Genomic DNA, 20,552 nt, shown 5'->3' on the forward strand with positions numbered 1-20,552 from the left:
AACCAGAGCTTCATAGTTGCAGGACAACACCCATACAGTTAAGAACCATCTAGATTTAATTCTCCTCTACCCATTCAGTTAATCCAGCACACTGTATGTGGAATATCACTCCTCAGGGTATGCAATAGTTAGTGATAACACTTGTTCTCAGACGCCGCAGGCACTTGGGACTTGAGCTTTCTGATCTGCAACTCTCCCAAAGTGGGTGGTTACCCACAAAGTACAAGCATTGTCATGCTTTTTGCATCACAGAGCACTTCAAACCATTACAATCTTACAATCTTCCCTGTATTAGTACTCTTAAACTGTACCATAAAAAAAAAAAAAAAAAAGTATTCTGGACCACCCTGATTTAATTAACATAGGCTTTTCCCACCTATCTGTTTAGCACTTCTAACTAATCGTAAAAATGAGTTTTGTATTCAACCACGCTCCCAGCAGAGAAGCAGCTCATTAACCAACATAGGCAGGCAAATATGGAAAAAAAAATTTTTTAAAATGGGAAAATCTGCACATGTAAATTAACACTTAGAAGTAATGCCATACATAGACTGTCCTTTTGCCTCCACTAACTCCACAGGGCAGAGGCACTGCATGAGAACATCCCAAAGGTAAACTCTAGGCTTCTGCTCCCCCTTTCTTTCCAGGCATACCTCACCACACTGTCTTTGGAAAAATATTGTTGTATCAAAAGGTAGAGCACTCCTTCCCACTGCATTACTGTGAAACTGTTGCTTCAATCTAATACCAAAGGAAGAAACAAAGAAAAAGGGGACTGAAATACACGCCTACTTTCTGCTCAACACCTACTTCTACCTACCTTAAGTCACTCTCCCACTACTGCTGAATACTGTTCCTTTCATGTCCTACAAGACAGGAGAGCAAAGAAAGGGGATAGCTGTCTAAGAAAATACTGGGGCTTTTGGGACAGGCACAGTAGGTATTACAAATAAGTATCCCTAAAACGGTCATAGCTTCAAATTTTCTGACTTTTGCATTCAGGCAGCTACTTCCAAATCAGTATAACTGAGAACCCAACTACCACTCTGTTAAAGAAAATATTAGGAACTGAACACTTAAATTGCCAAAAAGCCTTTCAAAATTTCCTTCCTTACCCTTGCACATAACACCAACTAGTAGGACTGAACCCAAATATGAAACAGAAATAGCTTATCTCCTTGAGCTGCACAATGCTCTGCCAAATGCCACAATTCCAAGTCCATCATTAAATGATTTTTTGGATGCATTTCATCTTATTTTCACGCTTTTAGATATTGACTTCTAGAAGTTTAATTGCGGGCGGGGAAGGAGCACCCAGGAAGATGATGAATCACATCACCTTCAGTCAGTTTTGGAAAGACAGTCTAGGAGTTCTGCTGGGTGTGTGAAATAACCCCATTGTGCAATAACACTTGGCTCTAAGCAGTCTGCAACTGTGTCTGCATTGACTGACAAGTCAATCAATAGCAAAAGTCTACTCCCTGTTCCAAACAATTCATACCCTTTGTCATTGTGTAATGTAAAGTATCTGTATGTGCCAAGTACAGACTCACAGAAGTTACAGCAGCATAGAGAACAAGTTGCTTTATTATGAGTAAAGCAACAATGTTATTTAAATATTTGTTTTTATATAAGCCTAAACCAAAACAACTCATTTTCTCCTTTGTCAGCAGCTTAAACTGTTGTCTTTCAGCCTGCGACACTACAGGATAGACTAGCCCAGATATATCTTCATGGAAACTAACAGAAATGTAGTATCAGCACCTTCTTTCTGCAAGACAACACTACCACCACCCTCACACACCCCACAGGAAAAAGCTCTAAGTACAGGGAAGAAATCTTACTCTTCAGTGTATCATTATGACACCTTGCCATGTTAACTCAAATGCAGATACAGTCAAACTATCAAGTCTGAAGTTGCAATATTAAACAAAACCAAATCTAAACTTACCTGACTTTGAGGAACTTCATGGTCAGCTCCCCAAAAGAGTGCCATACCAAGAGAATAAATATGGACCTGTCATAAGACACAAGACATTTGTCAACTCATTGAACAGGACTGGAAACACAAAGCAGAACTTTAAAGTAGAGCAACTAACTTAACATCATTTTGCCTATATATATTCCTGGTATTTAAGCTCAGTTGTCTTTCAAATTGTTCTCCTTTGCCGTGAGGGTCAGAGAAGCAAATCCTACCGCTACAACACATACTGCATCTAACCAGTGCCTCTGTCTTCTCCGTTCAATTTTAAGCTTTCATCTCACATTGAAGCCAGAAACAGATGTAATCCATGCGATCAGCCTGGTGTGAGGTACAGACTGCATGGTTGTGTCCAAGGATCCTTAAAACTTTAGTCTGAAGGCAAGGCAGACCTTAGCAGGACTCAAACAGTGGGCTGCTACTGTCAAGAGATCCCTAAGATTGGGATCAAAGGAAAAAAAGGAATGAACATAAGAGTATCAATGTAAAAGCAGTCACCTTAATCTATTATTGATATTTTAAGATACAAATACATTAATCATTGCATGTATAATTAACAATTCATATCAACATTAACGACATTAAAGGTTTCTTTCCCTGTCCTGATGGGCTTAATATGTTAAAGATATATTAAATACTGCAGAATTAATAGCACAAACACATACTGCCCCTGAAGGTGACTGTGAAAATAAAACAGGTAAGTGCAGAAAAAAAAAAATAATCAGTCATTCTGGACTGTATAAGTAACATACGCTAGTGATGGCTCTTTCTATCAAGTTATAAGTAATATTTGTGCTACTTAAAGCAACAAGTTTATTAAATAATTGTGCAAGCAATGAACAACGATTACAGGGACAGCGATAAATTAGAAGCGATTCAGTTAAGTCAGCCTCTTCACTAACTAAAAGCAAAACATCTTACTTAAGTCCTAGATATATACATTGACAAGATCTGTCCAGACTCAGAGATTTTAAAAACTTTGGTGTAAATTGAGTGTACAAAGGTAATGGATGGACTCAACAGAACCTATGAAATGATAAAAATAATTTTATTCTTCCCATACTAAATACATAGAGTTGTTACAAATCATATATCTAGAACTAGGTTAAGGTCGTACAAGAGAATTCATCTCTGTACTGAGAAGTCTCTCAGCCTACTCAAGACAACAAAATATATTCTCAAAGACTCTGAAAAAGGATGATGCATAAATGTTTTTCTTTTTAGACCAGATTGCTTGAAAGACATTATACCATTACTGCACTATGCCAGGAATTAACCCCAAAACACAAGTATGATGTATTTTTAGATTTATGCCGCAAACCAGAAGCTTCCTTTTTATGTATTCGGAAGAGCAATACACAGCTTTGTGACAGGGTAAGGAAGTAATTACTAAATACACTTAGAAGCAACACGTTATTAAAATTGTTCTTGTAAATTCAATGTGCTTTATTAATATAAAATTGGAATTCAACGTACTCAGAGAAGCACTCCAACCCTAAACTTCTGCCACTTAAATCTTGTTGGATGGTCTCTGTCTAGCACAGCATATAAGTCGGCGCAGGACAGAAAGGTTTCCATCAGTAAAAGGCAGCAATACACCAGATACTGCTTACACATGATTACTTACTAGTACAGTTCAGTCCAGTTGACTGAGAAAACACTGAAGACAGAGGAAGGGGGTCAGCTGGTGTGCATTCAGACACAGATGTGCAAGAAAGATATTCAGCCAGAGAAAAATACAGAAGCAATGTTTTCCTTTGCGATAAAGCTGGAGCAGAACCATGGAGAATTTCTTTGCAATCGTGCTCAGAAGGGAAAATAAGGCAGCAAATTTTGTTGCCAGTGGCATTTTCTGGCAGGACTGCAGCACAGTTGTACACCCCTGCAGATGAAACACAGCTTTATGCTAGATGCAAATATGTAGCCAGTACTGTGTACCTAACAAGGGCTCACCCATCTGCCTCCTCTCCCAGAAAGCAAACACTGGCCACGAAAGTAAGGTGTCTCTGTTCCATGCAAAGAACAGAATAGGACAGAAGTCACAGACAAGCATCAAGGGTTCTCAGTTAATACCACTGCCCCATTCAAGCAGAAACATTATCTTGCAAATACTGTGAAAATTGTTCCATATCTAGTTTATTACCCATTACCCTTTCAACTGAAATACTAGAAAGTCACTAGAAAGTCTTCCTTACATATCCAGATATACCACAGCTATACAGAAAAAGGTGAATATACTTTCAGGGTAATAAATGCATGCAAAAAAAACTTTTCAGAAAAAAAAAGAAAACTAACAAAAAACCACACAAAACCAACCAAACAAAAAATTTGCCCAAAAAAAGCCCTCCAACCTCTCCTGTCCCCCCAAAATGCAAGAACAGCACTTAAAAAGTTTATTATCAAAATTATTGATTCTAATCAGAGAAGTGGTCATGGTCCTAAGCCTGTTGGTGTTCAAGAAGCATTTGGACAATGCTCTTAGATATATGATTTAATGTTTGGGTTGCCCTCTGTAGAGTCTGGAGCTGGACTCAATGATCCTTGCAGGTCCCTTCCAACTCAGGATATTCTATCATTCCATGATTCTAAGCTTCAACATAATGGAAGATATTTCCAAAACAGAGGAGTGCATCATCCTTAACAAAAATATTATTGTACAACCACACAATCAGACCTCTAAACTAAAACATGCTACCCTACTACACCTCAACTTCAAAAATCAGATAATTAGTCATATTGCTGCTCAACTGGTGTTTGACAGTTCCACTTAGGAATTTCTAACTGCTTATTATAGTTTGACAGCCTTAGGTTGTGTCAGATAGTCAGGAGAAAGGGGAATAAATCCCACAACAGTCTGTTTAAAAGATCACCACTGCTTGAGGTTTGTGCAGCATTACATCAAGTTCCTTACATAAGAGAGAATTCTGGCATGAAAACCAGGCAAAAAACATCTATTGATAAATTGTATTGTAAAAATCCAAGAATTTTGCTAATTTCAAATGACTAGTAACTCGTGGTTTTGTACAATACTACCTAATAAGCATTCATATTTAAAATACCCTTCTCTCTCTCCATATGGGGTAACCTTTTGATTTAGAGGCATAACATGCATCTCTTAAAAATGAAAGCATTTATTCAAAAATTCTAGTTCATTTTTGTTTTATGATACTTCTAGTATTTTCCACAATATATAAATCAACATCAAATTAATTTCCCAAATTAATCTTTCATTATAATTTTGAACAGTTTGCTTACTCTATTTCCAATAAGCTTGCAGTTACCTCACACTTATTTTGTATTCAAATTGACTGGGTGTCTTAGAATCAAAAGGGTATTCACTGACTATCATTTTTTCTAATATATATCCTTGAATACACTGTTACTTTGTGTTAGCAAGTAAATTCATAATTCAAGAGACAAATGCAGCCCTGTCACCGTCTGTTACAAGGCCTTAAGAAACAAGATGCTTTTCTGCCTTCAGCAGCTTTCAGACATGGTCCGATTTCAGAACAACCACCAAAAAGGAAAACACCAAAGATCTCCAGTAAGTGAATTTGGTGAGCTACAGCAAGTTGTGAAAGAACAAAAAATAAAAAGTTTAAATATGTTAAAAGTTACCACAGTCAGCATGTGCAAAGCAAGATCTAAGAAACATGAAGTCAACATATCAAGACAAATAACCAGTATACCATCCAACACACAGTTTAACACAAACATAAAGGGAAACATTCAAAAAGAGAAGGCTGCACACATAAGCTATTTATCAGCCCTACAAACTTAAACTAATAAAGCCATAATAGGACACAAGTTTTTGTACAAAACTATGTTTCAGGTAGCTTTCTCCTTCCATATAAGCAAGTAAGCAAATAAACTCAAGAGGTTTGATGTGTTTGAAGCATTTCGCACAAACATACTGTACTGTGTTGCTCCCAACTGGGGGACTATAGACCAGTATTACAGATAGTCCCGTCTTTTTTTTTTTTTTCTGATGCATTATCAAAGATTATTTTTACATATACTGGTATATACCATTGCCATCATGAAAAGACTTCAATTCTTTGTACACAGTGGTATATTTCTAAGAATTCAACTGGAGGGTCTCACATGAGCGAATGCAGGATGAGTAACTCACAGATCCCATCTTCAGTTTATGGCTGCCCTTCACTGCACCCAGACATGACTACCAGACTGGGAGAACAGCTATGTGATTTATCCACAAGGCTTTAAACCGAGAACAAGAATGGTAGCAGCAAGTTTTCTTCAAATGTTTTGCACCATTCCAGGCTATCAGAACAGTTAATTTCCCCCCTGCAGTGTGTGCAAAACACATGCAGAAATCAAGTAGAGTTCAAACACAAAACAGGTTAATGCATCTCAAGCCCAAAGCCTGAAGCTTCAACCTAATGCTAAAGATGAATACCACAAGCTAAAGGGTGTTATTTAGTTTATACATGTCTGTATGAGTAATTTGCTTAAAGCCAAAGCTTGTCTATTTCCACATCCAATTGTTTCCCAATGAAAACAGCAACACAATTACTGCAGCCTAGAGTCTCAATTTTGTCATCACCTTCCAGCAAGCAAGGTTATACTGATACCATGAAATAAATTTCACATAATCATAATCGGAGAGGATTAATCAGCGCTGCATATGTGCAGAATGCCAGTATTTGGTCATCGCCTATTGACATGCTCTGTGCTGGAGTTTATAGGCCACAGTGGTCCCTCTGAGTATTTCCTTCCTAAAGATTAAGATAAAGAAACATCATAGTATGGCTTTTAATAGTAACAGTTCTCTATTTATTTCAAAAAGAAAAAAGTAACATACTGAATGAATACTAGCACAGAACAAAGAAAGCAATCAGCTCTGATGAAGGTCACAAACGTGTCATTTCAAAACTTGTTTCTGACGTTTTTAAAGGCCTGGTTTGTATATTAGCTTCAGAGTTGGCACTAGAGGGAACATAACTGTCTTCAACAGTGTTGTCGCTCTTGAAAGACGATAAACAACTCCAACAGTATGACTACAAAGCTTGGCAGCTGCATCCTACATAACTGATCCCAAATTTGCATTGATGTCAGTGTTATTTTTATTTCTCTATTAAAACTTTCAACGTAGGTTGCTAATTGCTTATAGTCTTGTCATAAATAAAATTATATACATATTTTATTATACCATTAATTTTGACTATACTGCAGGACAAGAAGGATGTCTAAGGGCTTGTGAGTAACTGAGGAAACAGTGATTTTTGGTAGGTATTTGGTGATATAGTTCTAAAGAAAACTGACTATACACAAGGTTTAGAAGAAAAAAAGCTGCAAACACAAAATATTCAACACAGAAAAACAAGTTTTAATAGTCCTTGTGCACACAACAGCAATTGATGCCAATAACAGTTTCCTCTGGAGTAAGAGCAGGTTGCTGTTCTTCCTGAAGGAAGACTGCCAAATGTCATAATTGTTCCCAGATTACAACACTGGCTGTGGCTAGCTTCCTTTTCTAAGGATTATCAATCCAAAGAAGCCAAGGAGATGGAAATAGAGCTCAGCTTCCTTCTTATTCCCACCTCTAAAAATCTTTGACTAGGCCAAGGGAATGGTTTTCTGGGGACAGCTTTACCATTTGCAATCAATTGTTGTTAAGAAAACATTTGAGAAGCTAGTCATTTTGACTGTGCTTACCAACGACCTGGAGGAGATCACATATGCAAACCTTAACTGCCTGCACATCTACCCTTGGGGAAGAGTTAAAGAAGGAAGTTGGAAAGGAACAATTTTCCATACAACTGAGGAATACTTACATTAACTAAAACAACCTTTTTCTTCTGAGATGAGTGCAGGAATATCCCATCTTTTGAAGCCCTAGACTGCTTGAGTAATTCCTTTAATGACCTCTCAGATGCACTTTGCCAAAAAAATTTTAATAAATTAAAATTGTTGATGTCACTGAAATCTTTCAGAAAAAGAAGGCGAAGTCTTGCTTACTACTAGTTCGATGGTCAGTTATTCTGTGCAGCAATTGCCCAAGTATGGCTGTCAGTAGCACACACATGACAAGAACCTACACACAGATACTTCTTCATAAGTGCATACAACCATAATCACTATTCCACTTTTACGGACAAAAACAAAGTAGGAGGATCCCTCTGCCGCTCACAAAAGAAATTAACAATTACACATACAGATCAAGAAGCACAGGGAAATAAAAAGGACAGTTTAAAACTATTTTGTGAAGGGATCAACAGCAAAAGACAACAGCTGTCTGCCAAGGAAGAGGTACTGTACCTTTTCAACATCTGACAGAGATGATAGAGAATGGTTCTGCAGAACCTCTGGTGCTGTGAATGCTCGCAGGTCTTGTTGGGAGACATTTTCATCAGTAAATGATACACTGCCAGATGGAAGCAACAGGAGAGACCATGGAGAAATGATGAATCCCAGAGCAGTAGGATCAGCTGTATTTGAAGGGAAAAAAAACCCCAAAACCTGAAATTAAAACAACGTTTTTCGATGCCCTTGCTTGATGTTATTTTATTTGTTCAAAGACACGTTTAATATCAGTCTACAATATTATTATTGGAATAGATTCATGCTTCCTTTTCCACCTGTGTTACTTCATAACCATAACCACCACCTCAATTTTAATCACACTAAGGAGTAACATCTATCTTTTTTGACTATTCTTTGCTATTATTCATACCAGCAAGCTCAGGAAGAGACTGCTAAAATAGTCACAAGCTCTCCTGTCCTCAGGTTATTTCATTTATGTTACAGTTGACATATAAAATGATCACATTTTGTAGTGTGTATGTCATTAAGGCTAATTCCTACAATAAGAATGGAGTTAACTGCTACACTAATATAACACTGCTACAGCAGCAATGATCTGAAGAGAGAAGACAAAGTTAATAGAGAGATTAAATACTCCTTATTAGAGTAGCTGATAGAACTGGACAAAATGGAACAGTTTTGGGGCACAGAAGTCCTTTTTAGCCTAAAGAAAAAAATAAATATTTCAAAAGTGAAAAAGAAAAGAATAATTCTAGGCAGCAGTGGAAGTGGGCAAAGAATAAACCTGAAACCTTAGTAAGATCACCCATTCAAACCCTGTGAATAATACTTGAAAATAGCAAAGCAAGCACTGAAATCGGAGAACCAAAAGTGACAAAGAAGACTTCCTACACCATGAATATGCAATTTGCCAGCTAGGTTTTTGATGTCTGATAATACTGCTGTCAAACTTCTGGCCACAGACCTACTAAAATAAAGGGGGGGGGGGGGGGAATGGGGGCGAGGTGGGGGACGGGTGTGGGGAGAGAAACAGGCTGCTTGTACGGGGCAAGGTGTTAAACCCCAAAATCTACCTTGAAAGTAAAAGTTAACTAAGGCAGGAAAAAGAGAGACCATTTCCTTGAGTCAAAATATTTTTTTCTACACCTCAAACAGTAAATCAACTCAATTTCATTGAAGGAGGCATAAGCTTTTATCTAAGTAAAAATAAAAGTTAACTTATTTTTCCATAGGCAAACATGCAGTTGCTCTGTTTTCTGCTACATGATTTATCAAAGATCTAAGGAAACATGCATTTGAATGATAAGTCTTTCCCTCTACACAGTAAGCAACAACAGCCGCATAATAATCTCCTCCTTCAGCTCTGCCACTAACAACATTTTCCACTGTCCTATCAGCTCAGAATGTTCCTACAGTGCTGGTTCCTAGCCTGTTCAATTATCTTGTAATCTAGAATAATTCTAATCTCTGAGCAAATGTATTAAATTACTGCTTGCAGGTATCAGATGTAAAAGGATCTACCAAGTAAGCCCTTCAATTTCTTCAACTCCCCTTCCTCCCAAAGAAGCGAAGAAATTCCTTTTAGGCTTTCTACATTCTGTGATACCAAAGCAAAACTGTACTAATAACTTGGTAGTACAATTATCCAGAAAAACATTCCCAACTTTTAGATCCCGAAGCTCAGAAAGCTTCCCTTCCTGCCAACGTGTACAAGAGATATCATTCAGTAGAGAACTCCATAATTCATTTTTCAGTCTAAGACTAACACACACATTTTTCTAACATACCTTAAATCGCTATGCAGAATTTTGCTTTAAAAAGGAAGAGATGCCACTGAGGGCAACAAACATTCTAGAAATTGAAAGATCCTACAGAGTCTACTTCAAGTAGTTATTTCAAGTTGTTTAATCACCTGAGAACCAAAGCAGTTTGTTACAGTTTTTCTAATGGATTTTAAAACGCCAGTGAGTTTTGGTGAAAGCCAGTATGACAAGCTTAGGATTCACAGTGCAGAACTGTCTTCCCTCTGCTCTGCTTTTTATGACATACAAGAGAGGCTCAGTCTTCTTGCCTCAGGGGAGTGTATTTCATTGCTCTGGCTTTCCTGCCTGGATCCAAAAGAAATAAGTAATTGATAGATGGTATCTCTGATCATGTAGGCTAAACCAATTTAAGCTCTCACACAGAACTGCTGAGCTCTCCACTGAAACCAGAAGTCTTTGTCACACACACAAAACAAAAAGTCCCAAAACACCCTAAAAATATCAAATATAAAACCATACATGATATCTCTCTTATAGATAGAAGACAATATCTCAGGGGGTTTTCCTATCCTATTTCAGTAAGTAAAATCGCAAGGGAAAAAGCAATATATGTTACTTGAACCTAACAATGTCAATATAAGCTAAACTAAATAAAACATACAGCTCAACTAAAGCTGTACAAGTATCCGTTTCTAGACTTCCTCCAGTGTGACTTCAAATACTTCCAAATACTGAATTTATCAAGGTGTTATAAAAAATAAAATCCAACCAACAACAAACGAATTGCATTTGCTGAGCTACTTGAACAACATCGCATAAATTTGGTCAAGAGAAGAAATTCTAAATTTCATGCAGACAGTAATTACCAATCCTTACACCGCAGTACACGTTTTCCCTCTTCCCCACAGCTATCCAATCGAGCCCTAGCTACAAAAAGATTTAAGCCTGGAATCACTCTCTTTAATGGCCATGACAAAATATCTGCTTGATATAGTAGTAAAAATAATGAATCATGTCTGAGATCATGGTTTCACCACAGTGTGTGGTGGCAAGACACTTGGCATGAAGCAAATCACATTACCTCTACAGACACCTTCTCTTAGCATGGCCAACTTCAAAATCGGAGTTTAGAAATATCTCATATTGTGAAAAAGCCATCAAAAACGTAGATTTAGAAATAAGATGAGCTGAAGAAAACTCCCCCAGCAAGAACTTTAAACACCATGTATGGTGAAAGTAGTGAAAATTTACTTCAATCAACTGAATTAAATAAAATTTTAATTAAGAATAAAAATAACATTATCTGATCCTCCCAGTCCCAAGAGATGACATTTTGTACTACACCTCTAACCCTACTTCCTCTGAAATAACACAGAACTGGTGTTCACTGTTGTGGCAGTAAGTTCAGACGATAAACAAAAGAAATGTAAAGATGGAAAGACCCTTCCTATTATACATATGTAAGAAAATATTACACTATATAGCAAAACATTTTTAGAAAGATGACCCTAGTTGGCCAACAACTTCCAAAAATAACCCTGCAGGTAACGACTGGGTTTTTTTACTAGTTCTGTGTGTATGCACCACTGATATAAAAAAATTAACATTTTAAAATATTACAAGATTTCTGCTTAAAAGTACCAACTCGGGAACCTTAAGTAATGTGGAGGCTTTATCCTTAACTTAACATTTTGTATGACAAAGATTTTAAATACATATGAACTCTTCATATGCTGAAACATACTACAGAAACAAGAGTTAATGAGACAGAAACATGATTTAGTTTTAAGAACAACTAAAAAAACAAAAAAAACCCCCAAAATAAACCCAAACCAAAACCAAACCCAAAACAAAACAAAGAATAAAACAAACCAAAAAAACCGACCACATTTAGTCTGAAGTCTTCCCAATATTGTTTTAAACAAACTTTGGAGCATGCATTTGTCCCCTACAGATGTAAAGGCTGAATTTATTGATTCACGTAAAATACTTCCATCCACACTCAACAATCTTCATGATCTGAAACAATGTACAATAAACATGGTTAATTATAAGTTTAGAAAAAGGGCTGATTTTGCCAAGCTTGTTTTATTGACATTTTCTTAGCTTCCTCTTCTAGTAGCTTTTAACTAATACAGCAGATCATACTGCCTACATCACAACTTTGGGAATCTAATCGACTGTTACAAAGGATGAGAATTAAATAAGTCATTCTCCATTTCCTTCCTTGAGGCATGCATCATAAATCAAAATAACTGGTCTCAAACCTCCTACTATGCAGATTTAACCTAAGAAAAATATTTTTAAGTAACTCTTCTCTTACCCTTTCACATGTTTGTACCATGGGAAAAAAAAAAAGTAACAAAGATGCAATGCATCAAATAGTCAGGGACCATAGGAAAACAACAGAAACTAGTTTCCAGTCATAATATTCATGTCATGTTCTGTTTACACTTTCAGAAGAATTTACAAGAGCAGTAAGGGAAACATACTCCCCAAAACACAAGGGGAAATGACAAAAAAAAGAGATTCAACCCCCTCTTTCTAAAAGCACTGGAATTCAGGATATGGCTCCTAGACAACCTTCTATCAGTAAGTTTTCAACTGGGCTAGAGCTGCTCGCCTTCTGAGTTAACTCCAGAACTATGCAACGTAGTAACAAAACACTTGCAGAGCACAGTTTATCAAGCAGTGCCAAGACAGAGATAAATAGTGTGGTCTGTCTTAAAGTGAGTGTACTGGTTTTAAATGCAATAAAAACTGAAATAATCTTCAGTTACATAGCCCTGGCCAAACAAATGAAAGACTTTTAAAACAGTCCTTTACATGGTTTAACAGGATACAAGCATCCAAAGATGAAAAAACCCTACCGCATTATAAAAGACAGTAAGTTCAGCTAGAAATTTAAAATGGATCCATTTTACAATATTGATGGCAGGTAAATTTGAATTCCCAAACTACATACACAATTCAAGCTCCTTCAGTTTTGTTTTCTCCTACTCTCTCTTAGGCCGCAGCCGTTAGCAAAAAACAGTCAGAAGTGATGTACATTTCGGCTCTTCCAGGACACAAAAAAAATACCTTAAAAAAAGCACAGAACAACCCAAAAACATACACAAGGTTTTCAACACTCGGCTCATCTTTCTCTTTGCTTCGGTCTATAGCTCTCCCTGCAAGAAGCAAGATTTCTCCTAGCACAAAGGAACCTGAAGATTTTTATACTTAGGCCAGGTTGGAGGCAGGCAAACCACCGATGCATCTCTAGACAGGCCAGGATTATGCCAGCACAAGGGACCACTTACACTGTAAATCCTGTACTCCTTTGAGCCGGTGCAGCATGTCCCTGCAATCCTGGTGTGCAGGGGAAGCTCCTTCTCCCTTGGGCACAAAGGGATGGGACTGAGCAGAGAGCTCTGGTGTGAGACTGAGCCACTTGGAAACCAGCAACACAGTAAGAAACACTGAGAGGCTAACTGAAATTTACTCTTTCCTGAGAATACTGGAGCAAGGGTGAACAATCAGTTTCTGAGATCACCGATGTTGTTCCCCAGATGTTCCCCAGTAAGCATAATACCACACTACACTTTATTGTTACCTTGACCACATCCAGCAGAGAGGTCTGGAAAGAGATCGAGTAGTAACCATGCCTCACTTGGCGGGCAGGGGGATTTAAAAAAAAGAAGAAAAAAAGTATCACTGAAACCCACAAAAGCTTGATCTCTTTCCTTCTCAGCAACCAAAAGATCAAATGTTACCAGAAAGTGAAAAAAAAATTGTTCCTCAGCAGTTATTGGTAAAGGGAAAAAACAAACCTGCCAGCAAGGAGTGGCTGGAAAATAAGGATTTATTTTTCCCCCCCTCCTATTGCATTGTCCCTCTTGTCAACCAAAACAATCCACTTCCCCCTCCATCCCAACTAGGTCTACAACTACTTGGGACCCACCACTAGTCCTATCAACACGTTTCACACTTCGCCTTCCTTCTTTTCGTTATACTTACCCAAGCTAAGCAGATGCAATAGAATGACTGTCAACAAGATTTACAGGTCCCCCAAAACCACAATTGTCCTTCTTCACATCCACTTTCAGATGATGTAACTTTTCTTTATGTAAATAATTTCCCATATACAAATTTGCAAGACAGTCAATTTGTAAAGTGTCTCTTTCTTTGCTCCACCTGCCTTTCCATTATCAGACTCATTTTTTTCCCCTTCTCTTCCCCCTCCCTTTAAACATGTCTTGAAACATAAGGTCCAACTATTTTCAGAATCCACATTACACACTTTAGCATAGGAGTGGCCTAAGTGACATATGAAGTCTTTCCACTTTCAAGTTTTGATAAATCTTTTCCAGTTAAACCTACCAAATTAGAGGGACACCTGGTTTATAATTCTCAGCAGCAGAGAGCACAGCATGCGCTTTACACTTACATGCTCACATTTAAGATACTTCACTTCAAAGACCTGTTCCTTTGACCTCATGGAGTACTGAATACAAGATACAGCATGTCTGAAACAGCTGATACACCCTCTCAACAACAAAATAGTTATTGCAGATAATTAAACAGATGTAAGAGAAGGGCGGGTCTGGTATCGGCCTTTTCAAATCTCCAGATTAATCTCAACGTCACTAGTAGAACTGATGTCAGACCTGCAACTGAGTACTAGATTGTCTTTCTCCTCTATTTAACAGCTTATAATATGCTGACAAGACAGCTACCAGAGTTGATCTTCTAAATCAGTAATTAGTAACTGGGCTTTTCAATCTAATCTTTCATTGCTTATAATGATTGAAATCAATTTGCAAAGTATTTTTAAGGAGTTCAACACCTGTTAGAATTGTAAATACAAATAAGCATAAAAATATGCACATTTCTGTATCAGCCACCGAATTAGACATGGTATGATATGTGATTAACCATGTAAGACATGGATTTTCATTCTCTGCTGCTTTTATTCAGTGCTTTGATGGATAAGAAGATACACTCACTAAAAGACATGCAGAACTTTTATAAACCAAGAAGTCACCAAATCTGTAACAGAAGCTTGTTTTGGGCATTTTTCCCTACTTCCTGGAACTAGTTTAAGTAACAAATCAATTGAAGAACACGTTCTTAGTTGATGGAGTAATAGCAAGGATTCTCAACTTCAAACAGGCTACCAAAACTCATCCAGGATTACATAAATAAATGAATGGTTACTTGGGCTGGTAATTCCTTTAAGTGTGTGTGGTTGCTGGGCTGGTGTGGGGAGGTTGCCAATAGATGACAATTTAAGAGTTGATTTCCATGGCCTTTTTAACCCCCTCATTGCAAAACAGCTGGACCATAAACTGTTGAACAATATGCCTTATTTTATTTTTTTAAAGAAACTTAATATAGAAAATGCTCATCAAAGCTTAGATTCTGTTACAGAACATGTTCAGGGACTCCAGACCTATGAAAGGAGGAAGAAAAGAGCATCTCTGAGACTGGTCAGAGCTGAGCATGCTGTGAACTTGCAGAAGCTAGGAGCTTGCCTCACTGCCATCTGCCCAGGAGCAATTGGTCAAGTTCTGTAAAACTTTGGAAACTCACCCTCTGCCATAGAATAACTCTTCTATGCTGTATGCTAGGTCTGAAATTTGACCAAGGAAAACAGGATTTCTCTAGGATCCCCTGTTTGCTACAGGTCCTCCACAAATAAAGAACAAAATTGAGTCAGACAAGCCTACAGGAACCTCTGCATTCCCTGCTCCTGCATCTCTGCAACTCATCTTTACAAGCCAGCACAGAAACTGATATTCAGGATGACCAAAAAAGGTTTCTTGGTAAAGCCAAATCTTCATTAAAGACTGTCTGATTATCCTAATCTTGCTGGGAGGAACTAGATTGCCTTTGTCAACCCTAGCTACATAGTAAAGCTCTTTCATTTGGGTGTCTCTTGAAGTGCATTTTACCGCTGGGCTATATCCCAGGTTAATTAACAGCATGCAACTGAAAATAGTTTGCTGAATTAGCAGAAAATGACTCAATGAAACAGCTTCATCTCCAAGAAGAGACAGATTCTTCTGGCACTGATTTTATCTGAATTTGTGTTTTGGTCTTCACTGATAGGAAGTAAGACCAGAAACTTCTGCCAACTTAGCCAGTCTTGGCTGGCAAACATTCCCTTACCTTAAAAGCACATACCAGAAGTCTTGGGGCAGATTTCCATTTTGTGCTTCATATTTCAGTACTTGTCCCTCTGAAGGAGAGCTGTGTTCTCATTCTCAATGCTTGGATGCAGCCTTCACAGTAATTATGATAACTCTTTTCTGCACTACTCTTAGGCCAAGAAAGGGTGAGCTCTTGTTTTCAGTGGAGGCTTCCTTCTTGAAAAGAATTTAGACCTAGGATAATGTCTTAAGTGGTTTCACTACTATATACTCATGCTACTGTGATCTTTCAGGTAGATTTCAAGATGGAGCTCAATGTGTTGGATTCCTGTAAAGTGTACAAGAGTAAGCCTCTAATCATTCAAGATCTCTCTTTAGTCAAGGTCTCGACTGGTCTCAACAACCTGCCCTCTTAAAAAAATCATTCCTCTGATTCTGTCTAAGAGACAACAAAGAGAGAAAGAGAGAGGAAAGATGCCAGCTTTCCCTTTTCTGCAATACAAGCAGAAGGACAGGGCAGTCGGTCAAATTGCAACAATAAACTCAGAATTCCTAATAGGGAACACTTCTTACCACACGTGGCCTGTGAGCTCGCTGGTGAAGGGGAAAAGGGAAATTTGTATGGCATATCAAAACTACCCATAATTTGCCTACCAAAAAATATTTCAGAGAAATTGATAAAATTTCATATCTATAATGCTAAGTCAAGCTTGATTAGAAATCAAACACCATATGGCAGTTTCTGCCCACATCTGCCACCTTTGGAGTCTTTGAGAAGTATCCAACAGAGAACACTTTCAGAGGTTGTCCAATGTACAAGACAGACTTACTGTCTGACTTGACAGATTGTCTAAAACAAATCTTAAAAAAAAAAAAACAACCAACAAAAGACCCCAAACAACTTAAATGTTGAATCTTGATGAAATTGTAAGCCAAATACATGCAAAAGATACAATAAATTTTGTCCTCAATAATGAAGATGTGCCCCTTGCATAGTCATGTGGCAAAACAATGGCTATTTTCAAAGTGTGAGCTTTTGATTTTTCCTGAATAAAACTCAAAAAGCTTACATATGCATGCTTAGATATAAGGAGATGACCCCCATTTGCTGAAATATGAAGATGTATCATGGGAACATATACTCTATCTGAGGCCAGGTTAAAGATGTCAACAAAGTTCAATATTGGAGTTCAGCTTTTATTGCTATAAAAAGAAAAAAGGGGGGAAGGAGCTTAAGGATTTGCAAATTTTAAAGAACAGAAAGGGAAATGTAAGGAAGAGGAAGCGTTCCATACTTAGACCTAGTGCTAAAACATATAATTATTAGCAGTATTGCAGATGCTCAACTTAGAGCCTACTAATTTGGGGCGATGGGGGAGAAGAGATACTTCTACTCCTTTAAAGTACAACAAGCCACCACATTCCTCTCAGTTGCTATGTATGTCTTGCTAATTGCATGCTGGGGAATGACACCCAGCCCTTTGGTCAAGTTTTCAGTTTTCAAGTTTTCAGCCCTTTGCCTCACTTGAGGCTATATCTCTTCAGAGCAGACCGGTCATGACTGCACTGTACCATACCTGTTTCTATGTCCCCTTCAGGACCAAAGTGCTCCAATGGTCTCAGACTTATTTATCATTTTTTCTGTGTTTCTATCTCATTTCAATGAGTCTAAAATAATGTAAAGACTCTGTGGTAGCTTCCTACCAAAGTGAAGCTGTTACCACATGAAACTGAATGTGCTGCAGGTCCTGACAGAACATGAAGTGATGGTTGAAAACATCCTTTGGGCTGGGGTGCAGCTAGGCATTTTACCCAAAGGTAACCTAGGAGCAAGTTATTATTTGGATTTAGAGCCTAGGAGGAACAAGGGAGTTTACTTATATGGCACGTAAACATAACCAAGATGTTTTCAGTTCTGTATATATCAGTATTTAAAAATGCTTACCTTTTCTGAATAGCTCTTGAAGGCTCTCTGCACTTTGATTCAAAATAGCCCATATTTCCTCTTCTTGCAATGGCCCTCCCCGAACCTCCAGAGCCTCTGCCAGTGACACATGCATGTTACCTGGGAAATAAGACAGAGTGATTTAAGAATACATAAGAGTTATTTTCTCCTTGCATGTAATACTTAAGTAGTAATAACCCATGTTCAACTCTGTCACAAAAATTCTCTAACATTAATAGAACCCATCAAATATAAATACTACGAAACATTCACCATGACAATAAAGAACTTTGAGCACCTGCTATTATGAAGAAGAAAAACTTGGGTTAACACAACGATATTATTACCATATTAATACTGTAGGCTACTAAATCAATAAACTCAACAAGCTGGCATTAGTCCATACGCTATGGGCAAGAGTTTGCTCTGTTTAAAAAAATGATTGAATGATTAGTAGTTACAGATCTATTAATGTAAATCAGCTATTAACATTATTTTGACAGGTTTAAGTCAGTCAAGCTGCTGTTAGGAAAGGAAGCTCTTCTTCCGATATATTTTCACAAGGCTGTTTATATTATCTCATGACCAAACAATAAGAAGCACTGCCTGCAAACATGCAAGAAAGCAAGCTAGCTGTGGAACTGATAGTTATCTCCTTTGTTCAGTTTCTTCATACATTTAAGAAAACAAAGTAAAATTGTTAGTGGCACTCTACGTATTACATCCCCAGAAAACAAATAAAGACTTCCTTCCCCAGGTAAAAGAGGTCAGGCCTTAATATTTTTTCAAAGAATTAGATCATTTTCACCATACCACAATATGATATTTGGTTGTCCAAAACCACAACCATTTTTAGAAGTGGAGAACACATCCCTAAATATTCTGGCAAAGTCAAAGCTTCATCATTTTGGTAAGCTCAGGAGCAAATCAATCATGTGCCTACTTAATCACTTCAACTTTCTGTGGACACTAGATGTTCTCAGATTGAGCACTCAGGCCAATTTATATTTCCAATTGAGATGCAGCTGCAGTTGCTTTGCTCTCTGCTTCTCTCCAAAGCACAAAGAATAAATTCTTGAGGCAGTGAGCTGCAGCAAAAGCCTAAGGTATATTGGCAGTCATCAGTGATGAGTTTGTTAGGTCTCAAAGGCTCCAGAGCTGCTGCTGGAAATGGAAAAGACAGTTCCACAAGCAACGCATATTGTCCTGAGATCAGTAACTAGAATCAACACCTTTAGATGACTCAACACCTTTAGATGACCCAACAGTACTGCTGGAGGTTCCTCCCCCTCCTTTCCAGTAAACTAGCTGGAGTCTCCCCATCAGCATACAATCCTGGCTCAGATGTACACTCATGGATATTAATCTAACAATTTCCAAGGAGGACAGGCTGACCAGCTATATTCAGTTTCCCAACTGTCTAGGCAGTTTCATGCCTTCCATGTTTTTCTACTTCCAAATAACCAAGCTCATACCCATATAATGGCAATATAAAAGGCTGAATACCCTGCAGTTTCTAGCTGAAAACATGGGCTTTGAAGATACTTGCTAAAGTACTACCCAGAGCCTTTTCAGCTAGAATTCTATACTATGTTATTGAAAAATTACATATTGCTTGCTGCATTTCATCACAGCTTATTTTTCCTTACGTCACAGCTTGCCAGTTTTTAGTACTCAATTATTCTGCATATTTACTAGGCCAGATATATTTTCAACAATTAATGTTCAAAAGTCATCATCAAAAGATAATGGAAGGGAAAACAGATCCAGACCACATTTAAAAGAAAGATGAAATCTGAATCCCCAAAGAGAAAAATAAATACACCATTCAAAATGGAAAGCTAGAGACCAACACAGACTTGCAATAAATGGACGGAAAGCCAGAGATAAATATGTTTCTAGTCAGTATGAGATTCACATACACCCAGCATAGAGTGTCTGGTTTAACATCCATACCAGGAAATTTTGTGATTTCACAGCACTGTCTCAAATTTCAGTATGTACATCTAGAATCTAAGTGAATTATTCAGGTTAAAAGATCTTGTCTTCTCCTAGGGACTAAAAATATATAATCTACAAATGAAAACTTTTGGTGCTAAATACTCTAAAGGACATATGCTGAGCATAACATCACCAACAAAAATCCACCCCCATTCCTCCTCTGCCACTCCCCTTTTCCCCATCCTGCAAAATCACAATTCCTTTCAGCTGTGATTAAAGAATAGTGTAGACTGTTCTGTAGCAGATATAAGCTGATTCCCTATTTAACATCACTACAAAGACCATAAGCATGTCTGCTCAAACTCCCAAACATGTTATATCAACAGTAAAAGAATCCTACAGAAAACAATTTCTTGATCACAGTAAGTGTATGAATATCCACCCAGCCACACAGGCCTCAGCCGCAGCAGTGTAAGCAACAAGATCTGTTTGTATATTAC

General features: G+C 37.7%; 1 protein-coding gene across 4 annotated transcripts in view; it reads right to left on the bottom strand.

The window, feature by feature from the left end:
- PTPN13 (protein tyrosine phosphatase non-receptor type 13) overlaps window positions 1-20,552 on the bottom strand; it is a 128,732-nt gene that overhangs the window by 82,710 nt on the left and 25,470 nt on the right. For all 4 annotated transcript variants that reach the window (XM_052773046.1, XM_052773065.1, XM_052773056.1 and 1 more), the window contains 3 exons: window positions 18,112-18,231; window positions 8,264-8,433; window positions 1,952-2,017 (listed from right to left, as the gene is read on the bottom strand). In XM_052773046.1, coding sequence (XP_052629006.1) covers window positions 1,952-2,017; window positions 8,264-8,433; window positions 18,112-18,226 — 351 coding nt within the window. In that variant the 5' untranslated portion in view covers window positions 18,227-18,231. The remainder of the gene's footprint in view (window positions 1-1,951; window positions 2,018-8,263; window positions 8,434-18,111; window positions 18,232-20,552) is intronic.

This window comes from Harpia harpyja, chromosome 2, assembly GCF_026419915.1.
Source record: "Harpia harpyja isolate bHarHar1 chromosome 2, bHarHar1 primary haplotype, whole genome shotgun sequence".
NCBI classification, from domain to species: Eukaryota; Metazoa; Chordata; class Aves; order Accipitriformes; family Accipitridae; genus Harpia; species Harpia harpyja.